Here is a 16,055-nt window from a genome sequence, read left to right as displayed (position 1 = left end):
GTTACTCTTATATGAGTTTTATTCAACTGTATCCCGACATCTAGTTGTTTGCAAGAGAAACTTTTGATTTAGAATTACAAATCGTCTATATATTTGTTGAATTCTACAGAATGATAACAGTGTGTTTCCTTAATGACTTCTCGGTAATTGAGGATCGCCTGCGCAAAAATGATGCATCAATACAAAATTGATTTCTGCTTCATCTCTAAATCACAATATATCACAAATTTGTTCCGAGATTTGACAAGTGGGTCCCTCTGGGTCTATAGGATTACTGGATTTCCATATCCTTTTATACAACAATTTGCTCTGTGCGAGATGCTTACTGCATTGAATAGTGCTCTCAAGAGAGATAACTCTGATGACGGCATTAAGGTAGTACTATGTAAAACTTATACGGCATCAATTTTGATGCACCAGATGCGCATACATCGTCATAATGGCTGACTTCCTTTAAAAAATGGGTGGGAAAAAAATCGATATCAGCAATATTTGACATTTCCTTTTTCATTTAAATACCTAACCGAGTAGCTCAGTAGGTTCCAGTCCAGCAGGGGTTTTAAGGTTTTTTTCCCAGATTACCTTCTACTAAAACTGTATTCTTTGACAAAATAAAGTAAATTTGAAAATTTTGAACATCAAAATATTGTTGTACATATCCTCCACTTTTCATCTACATCAAATTTCTCTGGTGTAGCATACCTCCTTAATATAAAGGTGTACGAATTAGATTTTCATACAAATTTCTTGGTGAAAAGTTCCATAATTTTCTCTTTATAAGAATATGAAATAAAATTAATCATTTACCACACATAGTTTAAGAAAATTAGATTTTTCTTAATTTTATCAAGGGCAGATAACTCTTCCAAAAAGACTCAAGTGCAAAAAAGTTGGCTTCTATAATCGTTTACCAGTCATGTGAATTTGATGTTTCATTTTCATCATTATCTAACTTTAAACATTTATTTTGATTTTCAAAAATCATTCAAAATTGTTCAATCTTCTTTCGTTTTACATGTACATTGAATACCTTAAAAAACTTTGGGTTGGGTGAATGTAAAGGGGGAATCATCGGAAACCAGTTTGATCCTAATATATACATAGACGATACGATTGAATGAGAAAATCTTCAAGTACTACATAGTAGAAAATATTTGTATTTATTACCATCTTGGATTTGGGCCGACAAGCGTCAGAGCTCTCAGGGCTATTCTCTTATGCAGATTCCATTTCTCCACCGCAACAGCCACTATCAGGCTGCCCAGAAATAGCATCAATGTGTCCTGAATATCAAGAAAACATTTAACTGGGGGGAAATGTCTGACAACATGTGGTATTTGCTGATTATACAATATTCACGATGTAAACGTAATGCATTTCTTTACTTATACTGAAATACATACAGGACTGTAAAGCATTTTCATTTACCATTCTATTTGTATGTAAATATGTCTGAGCCAATCACAGAATTCAAATGCAAACATCACAATACAATGAAATGCACTGCATAGATTTTGTTGATTTCTCTGCTGATAATGGAATAACGCATTATCAATTGTGAACAGTTCTTACATAATTATCACATAAAAAACTACATAGGTTTATATTTTGTTGAAATATTTCCTTATATCGATGTCAATACTACACCTAAATGTGTCCTTATATATAAAACACAGTCAGACTGAAGGTCTTTATAATGAATACAAATGCACTACTTGTATGTATATCTACTGAGACAGGGGAACTTGTTTACGCTCCTATTATATGTTGCCCATAATATCAATGAATGAATTGAGCGATTAGCAATGAGCCGTTTGGGGCAAATTTAGAGAAGGATGAAAGCATATTTCAATGGACGCGTAGAAACCAAGGTTTGCATAGTATCCATTCACTTTTACATTACAGCTGAACAGAACCATCAGTTCTTACCTTGAAGTAACTGGAACATACTACACTGACTTTGGCAACCCCCAGCAAAGGAAATATCACGACCGGAAGTAAGGAGGTAACTGCTAATGGCAGTACTTCAAAAACCCAGAATATGGCAATAATCAGAACTCCGTACGCTGCTCGTGCAACCTGGAACGAGACAAAAAAAAAAGATGTTTGAATGGACGAGAAAGCAAGACAGAGTTCAAAATCGCACTGACCTGTGTCAGTTGAGCTGAAGCAATTTCACTAAAATTGGTCTACTGGTGGAGTAGATGGCTATTTCTTATGACACTGACAAAATAAAGAATCCTGATCAGTTATGAATATGAAATATCAACCCAAAAATTAAGACAAACTGCACATTTCAAATGACTGGTGAGATACGGTATTAGTGAGATTTAAAATATGTACTACATACTAAGTTACTGCAGAGACAAGAATATGCCGCGGCCATTATTCTGCAATACACCGATTACGACATCACTAATTATAAAAAAAAACAGTTATACTTAAAGGGTTAAAATGTAATTTACTTAGTGAGACCATATCGATTTCACATTTTTTACTTGATTAGACGCTGTATCAGCTGTTGAATGTAGACCTGTGTTATGGCTTTTATACGATTCTACCTACTTATAAAACAATAAAATAGACAACTGATCCATTTCATAATCATAAATATCAATCAACATATGTAGCAACAAATTCATATATGATTGAAGGATATTTGACATTAAGCAAAAAATAAATCGTCTGCTATTCGAGATCGATACACGTGTAAACAAAACGGAAATGCACAGACAAAAAGTTCACCCTCTTCCATGTATGTGCAGTTTTGTTTTACTGTGCATGAAAAATCAAAACATTTTCCAAAATAGTATGCCTTACCATTTCACTGTTCTGTCAACAAAATAAGAATTAAAAAACACCAAGTATTCCTTTCCGGAAGCTGTAATGATGGAATAGGCGCCTCGGCAAATCAGAAATGACACGCGTCACGACGTGATCCATTCATGGCTGTATAGAGATTTGAAAGGTGAAGATAACGAACAATGATCAATCTCATAACTCCAATAACCAATATGAAATTAAGAGTTGGGCAAACACGGATCCCTGGATATCAGGTCCCCAGGAGGAATAAGCATCCCCTGTTCACCGGTCACATTTACGGTGAGCCCTATATCTTGATCAGGTAAATGAAATTATCCGAAGTCAAAATCAGAGTGCCAAGAACAGCCTATCAATCAGTATGAAATATATGGATATATTTATGAGGCTTGTTCAAATGGAGAGGAATCATTTTCATACCAGAATATGTTTTGAAATTCCAAGCTTCATGCTGACAATGACTTGACCTTTGCAGTGCAAATTATGAATAAAATTTCTAAGTGAGTGTAAAACTTAATAACTTGAAGATCTGATCATTTAATACTACCGATTCGAGTGCACATTTCATATCTCTGAATTAGATAAGTAGCATCTGTACTTATTTCATTAAATCTGCACCTCGTTATGTCTCGTGATGACAAGCTGTTTCAAGAGTTTAAATAGATGCCAGAAGCATATAATAATGAGAAGTGAAATTTAGAAAATATATGTAAGACAAAGGGGTCTACGTCCGCCTTATCTATACACGTGGATCCAGGGAAAATCCTTGATAGAGCACAGGGAGCGACACTCCCCAGTTTTATCAGATATTGCAAGTTTCCTCCTATTTTGCCTGGCTAAAGATTATATTGAGGCCAATTTTCGACGATTCAAATTGCACGACACGGTGGCTGTGACAGACGCATACTCTTGGCACATGTAACAACGATTATATGCAGGAAAACTGAAATATAATATTTGCAAGGAAAGCATCGTAAAACGGCTTGGTCAAAAGACGTACCTCATTTGAATGATTGTTAGGTTAGATTACATAAAAACATTGTATTGACAATCCAACACGATTTTGTGATGAAAAACTTTAAAATCTGGGGATGTGTTGTAGAATAACTACGTCGACATGATATCAAAATTCCGATGCAGCAATCATTTCGATGTAACGCCAAAACATGTACTTTTAAAGGAAGAATACAATTAAATGCAAATATTTTTTATTTATTTTTTTTACTAATATCTAAAACCCTCGTTTCTTGATGTCCGGGTAACAGTCTGCTACTAATATGAAATACTAGTCAAAACAACTGCCTTCAAGGTAGCTCATTACACCAAAATTTTATTAAAGCAAATTCTAGTGTAATGAATTACCTTAAGAGACTCAACACTCAATGCAAGTTCAATAGAAATGCGATGTTTACAATATAATTTTGTCAATTGAACGTGTTTAATGTATTCTTTACATTATATCGATGTTTGATGTACATACGGGGACTGTCCCCTCCTAATTGAAAACGGAAAGTTCATTTAGCATGACATGTACACATTTTGATTTTCATTTCTAAATTAGTAAGGGGCATTACTTATACATAAAGTTCTTAGATATCAAATTTTGTTGGAAATGTTTCATCTTCGAAATATTTAGTTTTTATATTAGACAGAGAAAATCTTAAAACACTGCGTGGGAGACAGAAATCTTAAAGAACAGAAATATTCTAGCTAATTATGTAATAGGTGCGCATATTGCATAACACATTGATTAACGACTGTTTAACAACGTATCTAAGCCCAAAACACCCACCACGTGCTATAAAAGTTCACTGAGGTGCACGGGAAGCTAACTGCGTAATAAATACACAGGTAGAATAAACACCTCTGAAAATATAAAAGCATTCTAAAGTTTTATTGATAGTTCTAAAGGTATTCTGTACAAATGTATTTACAAATATTTATACAACTATGTGATGTCTGAAACCAACACTAAGTTATTGCAAGAAACATCAAAGACATAAAGACGAGATGACTTACAGGTTTCAGAAGCGCCCTTTGTCGAGAATAGTTTTCTATTACCTTGATTTTAACTACAATGTTGACTCTTTACTTTTACTGCAACTACTGAGGTCAGCAAAAATGATTATTGATTACGTAATGAGGGATTTATAGGAGAATAATGTACGGAAATCATTTTCAAGCAGTAAAGAACAACTATCGCCCAAAATATTATTCTACACATAGTGTCATCTTCGTTTTTTGCTACCCCCTTTAAGGAATTGGAAGGTTAATCGTTAAACCTGATTATCCCCATTATCTCGAAACTTATAAACATTTTGTTAAACGTTATAGAAAAAAAACGCGGACGATTACTAGATACTTTTGACGGTATCAAGTTTCAGGGGCCAGTCCCTAAAATAAGGGATCAAGGGGTCAAAAGTATTTTCTAAATATTTAAAACATTAAAGAGACTTTGTTACTAGCATTATTGAAGAAAAGTTGTTTGTCGAGACGTTCTGCAAATGGTGATATCAGCAAAATGATAATTGATTACGTAATAAGGGATTTATTGAAGATTAATGTACGAAAATTCAATGTTCTCTATCGTTTAAACAAAAAATATTTAGTAAAGCATTATAAAACATGAATTACTCAGAATGTTAAGATTCTAAACAACGTGCCATCTTCAGTTATTTTCTTGCGACCCCTATATACCAATGATCTCAAAACTTCTTGTGAAGCGTTGTAGAAATTTACAAGACGCATTTGATGATATGAGGATTTTGTGGCCAGTCCCTTCAATCAGGGGCCGTGAGGGGTAAAAATAATTTGTAAAGCATTTTTAAAGCGACGTTTGTTTTTACATTCTGCAACAGCTGATGTTCATAACATGATGATTGATTACGTAATGAGATATATAGGGGAATTTATGCTCTCTATCTCGTAAACAAAAAATTTTGTGAAGCATCATCGAATTTGAATTGGTCAGAATTTGACTCTAAACAATATACTAACATCAAATTAAAAATGGGAAAAGGACATATTCATATCTTGTCATCAGTCATTCAAAAATTTACTTTGTCTAACACCACTTTGATTCTACACACATATACTCTGCTGATGATATTAAAAAGATGCTGGGATTCCTCATTAACAATATCTACGTGATCTTAGGTGATAAGGTCTTCCAACAGTCTGTTGGAAGTCTGTATTTGCAATACGTCATATCTATTAACAATAATGATTTTCATTCATATGTCGATTTGATATACCCCAGTGAACTATAATTTAAAAAACAACACCACAGAATATTCCACATCTGCTCCATACTTAGATATTTTATTAAACAAAGATGTTAACGGCAAACTAACAACTCAACTTTATGACAAACGGGATGATTCCAGCTTCTCAATCGTCAATTTCCCGTATTTATGTAGCAATATTCCATTATCATCTGCATATGGTGTTTATATCTCTCAACTGATTCGATACGCAAGAGCTTGTACTGCATGTGGTCAGTTTTTAAATCGAGGCAGGCTACTGACAAATAAGTTGATGTTACATGGGTCTCAACAGTCTCGTTTAAAGTCAGCGTTTCGCACAATCTTATAACAATCTAATTTAACATTACAATCTGCCATTGGGTAAACTGCTGTCTGAAGTGTTTCATACCGATTGAGGCCGTTCTTTTCACACTGATTTTGACTAAGGATTGCTCCGTTTACCTGATCACGATATAGTGCTCACGGCGGGTGTGACCCGTCGACAGGGGATCCTTACTCCTCCTAGACACCTGATCTCACCTCCGGTATATCCAGGGGTCCGTGTTTACCATACTCTTAATTTTGTAATCTTTATTGGGGTTATGAGATTGATCACTGTTCGTTATTTTCACCTTTTCATTTCAGTACTCCTTATTGTGTCACTGGTTAAAAAAAATCCCAGCACCTTTACACGTGTGTGGTAAATTGGGATTGGACACTTTTTATACCATTACAACTTTCATAAAAAGACTGTAAGTATATAGTAGGAGTGCCTGTTAATTGACACCAACACAAGTGCTGAGTACTACATACTTACATGTACGTGTATATGAAGTGCATTGATTTTATTTTTGGGTATCTATTAACGTTTAAAATCAGGATATTTGTCTATATTTTTAGTTTTCAATGAAATATGTTGAAATTTAGGTTGTGGATATATTTTTGGACTCTCTACCGATCTGTGTGCTCAAAGCCGCTTACCAGCACACGCAAGCACGTGCTCTACATTGCGATTGGATAATACTTAAACGTCAATAACTGAATTGTTTCATTATGAAATGGACTGAATATTACACTATAAGTACATATTGAGACACTTAATTGATTGGCATGGTCAAATCACTGATATCAACGCGCATTATGTCCACTTTCTTGTTTTTCGATGAATTGGTTTGAAAATTATACAATAGATATCTATTGGGACGTTCAATGGATTGGCAAAATTACTGACTAGCAAGTGCGTGCACATTCAACTGAATTTGGTTGGATACTGTTTTAACAAATATAACCCTCTTATTACTCAAGGAAATAAAGCGAAACTTATACTGTTCTTAATGAAAGTGTTTATTGAACGCTTCAGTGGAATTTAATCAAACAAAATGGCACCACTGTGTAAAAGGGGGACCTACTGCCCCTCTCTCTGAACAGTTTAGTGCAAAGCAGACCCTCATTATTGCTCAGTAAAATCTGTATTGACGTAATAAATGCATTGGGTTAAAAACTCACTGGCTGGTAATTCAGACAAATTAATTACTACAAATTAAACCGAGTGAAATTTAATATTGCATATTGGGGAGCCATCCTATGCACTCTTTTCGATCAGTGTTGGGTTTCAACAGTCTCGTTTATAGTCAGCATTTCGCAATTTCTATGGTCGTAATAACGATCTACATTGTAGTTTGCCAATACAACCTATCATTGGGTCAAATGCTGTCTGACGTGTTTCATACCGATTGTTAGGCCATTCTTGGCACACTGATTTTGACTATGGATTGATTAAGACATAGTGCCCACGGTGGGTGTGACCGGTCGACAGGGAATGCTTATTCCTCTTACGCCACTGATCCCACCTCCAGGGGTCCATGTTCGCCCAACTCTTTATTTTTTCTATTCCTTATATAAGTTATGAGATTGATCACTGGTCATTATCTTCAACTTTCATTAGACATCAGCAAGATCTAACATGACAGGACTCGAACCTTATACGTTCTTGTTCTTTTAAAATTTGAGGCCACTATATCAAAACTTTTTATTTCAATTAACACTTGTTATTTTTATACAGTTCGAAGGTATTTCCTATCAAATGCATCAAATTACGTCTCTCATCTTTGATAATGAAAATAGATTATATACATATAGTCTTGTTCAAAGCTTAGTTAAGTTGTTAAAAATCATTTCTTACACAAGTCCTTACAAAACCACTTTGGAAAACAGTTTTAGTTATACATAAACATAGCTTTATGTCTTTCACACTGACGCACGAAAACGTGTCCATATGAGTGAAAAATTCTCGAGCAATACACAATACACAACCAACAACCCGCCGCACGGAAATTAGCCTATACCACAAACATTCTATTGTTTATTTCATATACTGAACAACAGGAGTGAATATGGAGGAAATAAAGGATATGATCAGGAAGTGAAGTTATGATTCTATTTCTTATGGAGAAAAATACATTGATAATAAAGTACCTAGATTCATGATAAATATGATCTATAGTTTTATCTCATTTCAGTAAAAGAATTTTAATCATAGGATTGATTTCCTTTTAATCAAATTGATCTTTAAGTCCTTATCTGGGTATTTCTCACTACCAACAACCTCTCTGAATTGAAAAGAGACTATTATGATTACTGTTAATAAATATATACCCCCAATCATGTGCAGTTTGTATTTCAGTATTCTTTTCATATGTGAAAACACTTGACTCATGTTTTGTTTTTAATTCATAGACTTAAACATACATACATACAAATGGAGATAGAGAGAGAGATACTAAAAATAGAACCGTGTTGCTTTGACTTACCTTACTTTCAGATAGCGCTATCGGAAGTAGGACGAGCGGAAGCAAGAACACGATGAAAACCGTCCTCCACTGAAGAACAATCTTCAGACAGGTTTTAACTTTTTCAGCTCGAGGCATGACAGCACTTGCTTACACATGCGTCGTAATATTACGGAAGTCTCCCTCACTCGTTGGTATTGCGTGGACTGTTTTTTCTTGACATTTCATCAGTTTTTTCTGTAACAGAGAAGTTTAGAACAAGACAAAATTGGCAGTCTATGTGTTCGATCGATGAGAAAGTCCTCAAGCGTTTACACGGAATGAAATACGGCGGGCTGATTTACGCCTTGTCTATACAAAATTTTCCTTATCCACTGTTCATAATAATTTCCTTGAAAATTAACAGAAAGTTTAGTTCTAAAAGAATTTCCCATTCCCACGTTTTCCTTCAAGAACGGTTCGACCTTCATTAGAAGTATATATATAGCTAGCACGTGCGCTGGATTTGTAAGGATGTGATCGATTTTATTTTGCCGTTGACCTTTCTCAAAGTCATACGTACACGAAATAACCAGGATTGAGATGACAATGTGGTACTGTGTTTTTATTATTATATTTTTTGATTAGTAACTAAGTGATCTGCCCTGAGGATGAGTGATGGCTATGAAGCAGATGCAAAAACGAAAATATTTTTAAATTATCTGCTAAGGCAGCTCCCCGCCATTATCCAATAAATCAATGCTGATGAAGCAAAACAATCTCTATACCTCGGTAAGACAAATAGCTCGTTGTTTTCATACACACTTAGCTGATATTGAGTCACAACACATTACAACGAAAAAATTCTTCTACATTCATAAAATATTTAATACAACATATTTGAAATAGGATTGCTATACAGTTTTGTTATTATTTCTCCAGGCTGATATAGATTTGTATAGGTTCTACTGTTTATCCTATTGATAAACATAAGAAAATATGCTTATATCAAATATAATTTCTTCATCTTCTTGAGTATAAACTCAATATTAAAGCAATTACAATCTGTGACGGACAGCAAATAAATTGAAAAATAAAAGAACATATATTTTTAAAACATATTTGTGATTGAATATATATGATAACTTCATAGAATCAGAGGGATTCTGAAGCAATAAAGCCGTCAATTCAGCAGAAAATGTCGGTTCATGAATCATTGTCATCCTGTCAGTAATTCCTACTCTTAATCCCCGATGTGCATTGACCTTGGAGGTCACCAGGTCGGAAAAAGCGAAAGAGAGGCACTGAACACATGTCGGATTTGTAAACAATTTAACATGCCAATCTTATAGAAAATTCAATATTTGAGTGACACATTTGCGTAATTATTACTTCCTTACACTTATAGTACTTCTCGCCATTCATGAAACGATGTAATATTTTAAAACAAACGACATGTGTAGTTACTAGCGCCAGTTTCCGTCTTTGTACATGACCTCGGTCTTAACAACCCGATTATGTTCGGCAATCCTCGTTCCCATGTCCGTGTATACGACGCAATGGCGGATTATACAAAACGCTCATTTTAGGTATGCTCTCAAACAATATTCCTTTATTTATTTTGCTGATTTTTTCTTCAGATGGTGGGGATTATATTAGTTATACCGATAGGTGTTATTTGGGGCATAATTGGATTGTTGGGGAAAAATACCGTCAGTTACAGCTTGTATTGCTTTAATATTTTTTAAAGAATATTAATTAAAACATTTTTATAATTCAATTATGATCCATAGAGTAGGTCTTAGCACCAGAACCCCCTAACATAGGGACAGTAAATTACAACCCCCTCCTCAAATACGATTATAGTCGTGTAGAGAGAAAGACGGCGTCACCTATCACCAGTAACATCGTCTAGAGGAAGCTTGAAACCATAGACTCCCTCCTGAACAGCAGAGTCCATGACCCGGCCGGCGAACCACGTTACCGCAAATTTATATTACGTTTCCGCGAGAGAAATATTACGATTCCGCAATTTTATTTTTACTATTCGGCAAAAAACATAGCGCATTATGATTCCGCAAATATCTTATTCTGTCAATACAGCACACAGCACTGCATAAAATACTAGCAAATACAAATATATTTGGGTGTAGGGAATATAATTGAGAATTGAAATGAGCATGAAAGGACTATGACCCATTTGAAGTGTGCTTTCCCTCAATACCTGGAGTTGCTGACTAAATTACACTTATTGTACATAGTCCCTGACCCGGCATAGGGCTATCGCTTTCACACTTATTGCACAGAGTCCTTTGCTGCAGGTCAAATGACTGGCATAAAGATAAAAATATCAAATAATCATACCATATCAATAATCAATAGCAAAGTACAGAATACTACAAACAAAATTGGAAAACTACAAATAGAAACCTATACAATACAAATAGGAAAAAAATACAATACAAACACAAAATTGTTCAATACAAATAGAAAAATCATACATTTCATTTGGAAATTACAGCAATGCAAATGGAAAAGATCAAATTTTGTGGTTTTCATCATTTCTTCTGGAATAAAATTTCGTAGATTTGTAAATAATAACAGTTTCCTTGACACTTGATTTACTAGGGACCGCACGTTACAAACCATTATGTGTCAATCCGCCCCAGTTAACACTGCCCCATATATTCCTCTTTTCACTTACAGTAGGGCACACAGAACAGGCATGAACTCTCTTAATTCTAATGACTGGTGCCGGTAATTTTGTGTATCGATACAATATTAAGCAGAGAGATCTGCTGACTTCATTTGTTCTTGTCGTTGTACAGCATGCTTTATTATTAGGAGAGAGGGGTATGGTTTAAAGATTCAAGAACCATTACATCTTGTCCTTAAACTTGAGATATCTGTAAACTCTGGTGAATCTCAAGCCATTATACGAAGTAATACAAGATGCAATAATTCAGCGCTTGCACCTTTTGATCCGATGTCCTTGTAATACATAATCTACACTTATATTTTAAATAAACCGGGAAAATGCAGACACTAAGAGTTTATTAGACTGCGAAAGAAAATAGATCTCTGCTGCTAAAACAGGTAAATTCATGAAGATGGGAAATTTTTTAGTGTTACACAACACATAACTTGTTTAATGGTCTTTCTCACCAAGACAATACAGAGGCAACACATAGGAAGCTTATTCTGTTACAGTTCTTTTAACAACTACTGTTGTACATTGAGTATCGGTCACTTGTTCGTACAAGAAATCCCTCCATCTAAGACAATTTTTTTTAATTACTTCCCTCATTAATACTGTAATACAAATAATACATGTACCTCATTTAACAGTACTTTTTATATGCTGAGGAGGGTATGCCTATATTCCATAGGCAAAACTTGATAAACGGTGAGGTTACTAGTAAATCAACTTTCCTCTGAAATTCGAACACTCCATTTTTTATGGAAACGACGCGATAATACTATAAAAACAGCCTTTATCTTGATATTGCAGTTTTTAATCTACAGTGTAGCATTTCAGGTTAGGAATCGTATCTTCCAAAACATAACGGGTTTTTTTCAGAGCCGGCAAAATATAAATAACGAGGGTATTTTTAACTATTTCTGTCATGGGGAGTTCGCATTAATGCCTTTTTATAATTCAGAATCGAGCGATTCAAAATTTGTACGAGGCAATTATTCAATTTCCTGATATAGCAATTTGAGAAAGCAAATCTTCTTAAAACTTGGTGAAATACAATGCGCATGTTTTGTGAACGGACGATTCGGTGTATTTGTTTACAAGCTGCAGCGATGGATTAAACTGAATGGGCGAATAAAAGTGCACCAAAATACTTAAAACAAATTCCGCACACGCGGTCTAAAGTTGCGGGGCAACATTTTTCTGTCTTGACGTCCGACATTAATATTTGATATTTGTTTTGTCTGGTCTCCGGGAATTTTATATTGAATTTGGGAACCAGAAAAATCATCTAGTCTCCATCTTAATGTCAGGATGTATCTTATTCATGTCAACATGCAAACATAGAATTGTCATTCAAACAAATAAAAATATCAGTCAGGTCACACAAATCCCCATCTTCGCTAGCCAAGGGTTTACGATCCGCTCCGCTTCTCTACAGCGGAGCGGATCGTAAACCTTTGGCTAGCGAAGATGACAAATCCAGGTTTATGAGTCAGGTGGTTATTGTGATGAGTCAAACTTTCAGACATGGAGTCAATTCATAACATATGGTATCTTTTTAAAAATTTCGTATCAGTTAACATTATGTCCCCTCTCACCTTTCGACCGACCCAGAAAAAAAGCCTCAGAAAATCTAAACACTGACGTAGAATACTGTCAACCTCTCACCAGAGGGCGCGAGGTAATGCGAATACTGTACCTGAGCAGTAATCCCGTGGAGATCCGGGTTAGAATAGCTCCTCAGTACCTCTTGCTTATGGTAAGAGGCGACTAAATAGGGCGGTCCTTTGGATGAAAAACCGAGGCCCCGTGTCACAGCAAGCGTGGCACGATAAAGATCCCTCCCTGCTCAAAGGCCGTAAACGCCGAGCATAGGCCTAAATTTTGCAGCCCTTCACCGGCAATGGTGACATCTCCATATGAGTGAAAAATTCTCGACATGGACGTTAAACAATATACAATCAATCGATGATTTCAAAACACGTTTTGGAACCTGACTATACCGAGCATACACCTAAATTTGCAGCCCTTCACCAGCAATGGTGACGTCTCCATGTAAGTGAAAGATTCTCGAGTGGGACGTTAAACAATATACAACCAACCAACCTGAGCAGTGTGACCTTATCAAGGCCACACAGTGACCTGAACAGTATGACCCTGACCCTATCTAGGCCACGCAGAGCGACCTGAGCAGTATGACCCTGACACTATCTAGGCCACGCAGAGCGACCTGAGCAGTATGACCCTGACCCTATCTAGGCCACGAAGAGTAACCTGAGCAGTATGACCCTGACTCTATCTAAGCCACACAGAGCGACCTGAGCAGTATGACCCTGACCCTATCTAGGCCACGCAGAGTGACCTGAGCAGTACGACCCTGACCCTATCTAGGCCACGCAGAGCGATCTGAGCAGTATGACCCTGACCCTATCAAGGCTACACAGAGTGACCTGAGCAGTATGACCCTGACCCTATCTAGGCCACGCAGAGCGACCTGAGCAGTATGACCCTGACCCTATCTAGGCCACGCAGAGCGACCTGAGCAGTATGACCCTGACCCTATCTAGGCTACGCAGAGCGACCTGAGCAGTATGACCCTGATCCTATCTAGGCCACGCAGAGCGACCTGAGCAGTATGACCCTGACCCTATCTAGGTCACGCAGAGTGACCTGAGCAGTATGACCCTGACCCTATCTAGGCCACACAGAGTGACCTGAGCAGTATGACCCTGACTCTATCTAGGCCACGCAGAGCGACCTGAGCAGTACGACCCTATCAAGGCAGAACGTGATGTGAACAAATCTACACTACAAAAAGATTCTTGATTGACATATTTGACCCTTATGGCTTTTCAGATGAAGATCACGTGTATTTCGATATAAAATACCGGGCCCTACTGTGGTCCTGTCACACACCCTGGGGTCGTGACGTGAACAAGCAAGAATATACACGTGCATTTTACATGGATATGTTTGCAAATCAACTTGACATGTATCCAATATGGTTCATGATAAGATTCTAAAAAAGAATTTGATATTCCTACAGTTTGAACTCGGTCTCTGACCAGCCCTGGTTTAAGGTCATATGAACAAGTAATATAATACACTACACTGATTTGTCATATGTTGCCTTTGTGAACAAATCTACATTACAAAAAGATTCTTGATTGACATATTTGACCCTTTGTTTTTCAAGGATGGGGCAACCGAGGAAGAAGCTGACTGCACAGTTGTCAAAAAATTTTGGACGCACAAACAACAGATCGAGAAATGGATAGTTCTGCTCAAGCCTCAATTAAAATCCTAAATCACGGCGTACGGACGAGGAGAGATAACGCCTTAGTTGTAGGGTTCAATTCATCGGACTCCAGCTTGAACGAGGAGGGTTAATACGTAAGTACTATGGTTCAATTCATCGGACTCCAGCTTGAACGAGGAGGGTTAATACGTTAGTACTGGGGTTCGATTCATCGGACTCCAGCTTGAACGAGGAGGGTTAATACGTACATGTAAGTACTGGGGTTCAATTCATCGGACTCCAGCTTGAACGAGGAGGGTTAATACGTAAGTACTGGAGTTCAATTCATCGGACTCCAGCTTGAACGAGGAGGGTTAATACGTAAGTACTGGGGTTCAATTCATCGGACTCCAGCTTGAACGAGGATGGTTAATACGTAAGTACTGGGGTTCAATTCATCGGACTCCAGCTTGAACGAGGAGGGTTAATACGTAAGTACTGGAGTTCAATTCATCGGACTCCAGCTTGAACGAGGAGGGTTAATACGTAAGTACTGGAGTTCAATTCATCGGACTCCAGCTTGAACAAGGAGGGTTAATACGCAAGTACTGGGGTTCAATTCATCGGACTCCAGCTTGAACGAGGAGGGTGAATACGTAAGTACTGGGGTTCAACTCATCGGACTCAAGTTTACATTTCAACATCCATTTACTACTGATATCAAGAAAGAGGGAACCAATAAACCAACCATTGCATGTAAATTTACAGGACTTTGCAAGTTAAACTTGCGAAAAATATACAGTCGGAAGTGCTACGTGCCCCACCATTACTTTTTCTGGGTGTTTCTGTTTTGGTAATGGACTCGAGTTTAATCTCAGCTTGGAAAAATCTTTTGCTTCTTAAATGTCGATATTTAGCGTCTTTGGCTTAACAAACAGAGGTATTAAATACCTATGAAATATTTTTAATTACTCATAGACCAAAATGTTGGGTGGGCAAAAGGAAAAAATGAAATCATATTAAGGCCTTGATCTTGCCATGGATTTCAGGTTTGTAATCACGTGGACCGTGATTTACATGAAAGGTGAATATAACGTACAGTGATCAATCTCATAACTCTTATGAGCAATACAAAATAGAGAGTTGAGCAAACACGGATCCCTGGATATACCAGAGGTGGGATCAAGTGCCCAAGAGGAGTGTAAGCATCCCCTGTCGACCGGTCACACCCATCGTGGGCCCTATATCTTTGATCAGGTAAACGGAATTATCCGTAGTCAAAA

At 36.7% G+C, this 16,055-nt stretch overlaps 1 protein-coding gene across 4 annotated transcripts in view; it reads right to left on the bottom strand.

The window, feature by feature from the left end:
• LOC125665508 (Na(+)/citrate cotransporter-like) overlaps positions 1–16,055 on the bottom strand; it is a 47,416-nt gene that overhangs the window by 14,963 nt on the left and 16,398 nt on the right. For 3 of the 4 annotated variants that reach the window (XR_008799437.1, XM_048898162.2, XM_048898161.2), the window contains exons 2-4: positions 8,876–9,091; positions 1,930–2,079; positions 1,168–1,283 (exon numbers count right to left, since the gene is read on the bottom strand). Coding sequence is in view for 3 of the 4 variants with exons in the window: in XM_048898162.2 (XP_048754119.2) it covers positions 1,168–1,283; positions 1,930–2,079; positions 8,876–8,992 (383 nt within the window). In the remaining variant the exon portion in view is untranslated. Of the gene's footprint in view, positions 1–1,167; positions 1,284–1,929; positions 2,080–8,875; positions 14,746–16,055 lie in introns of those variants that run through there. The other variant, XM_056152190.1, reaches the window with a different exon arrangement.

Source organism: Ostrea edulis, chromosome 10, assembly GCF_947568905.1.
Source record: "Ostrea edulis chromosome 10, xbOstEdul1.1, whole genome shotgun sequence".
Taxonomy (NCBI): Eukaryota; Metazoa; Mollusca; class Bivalvia; order Ostreida; family Ostreidae; genus Ostrea; species Ostrea edulis.
The sequence above is the reverse complement of the archived record's forward strand: the minus strand, read 5'-3'. Positions and strand labels throughout refer to the sequence as shown.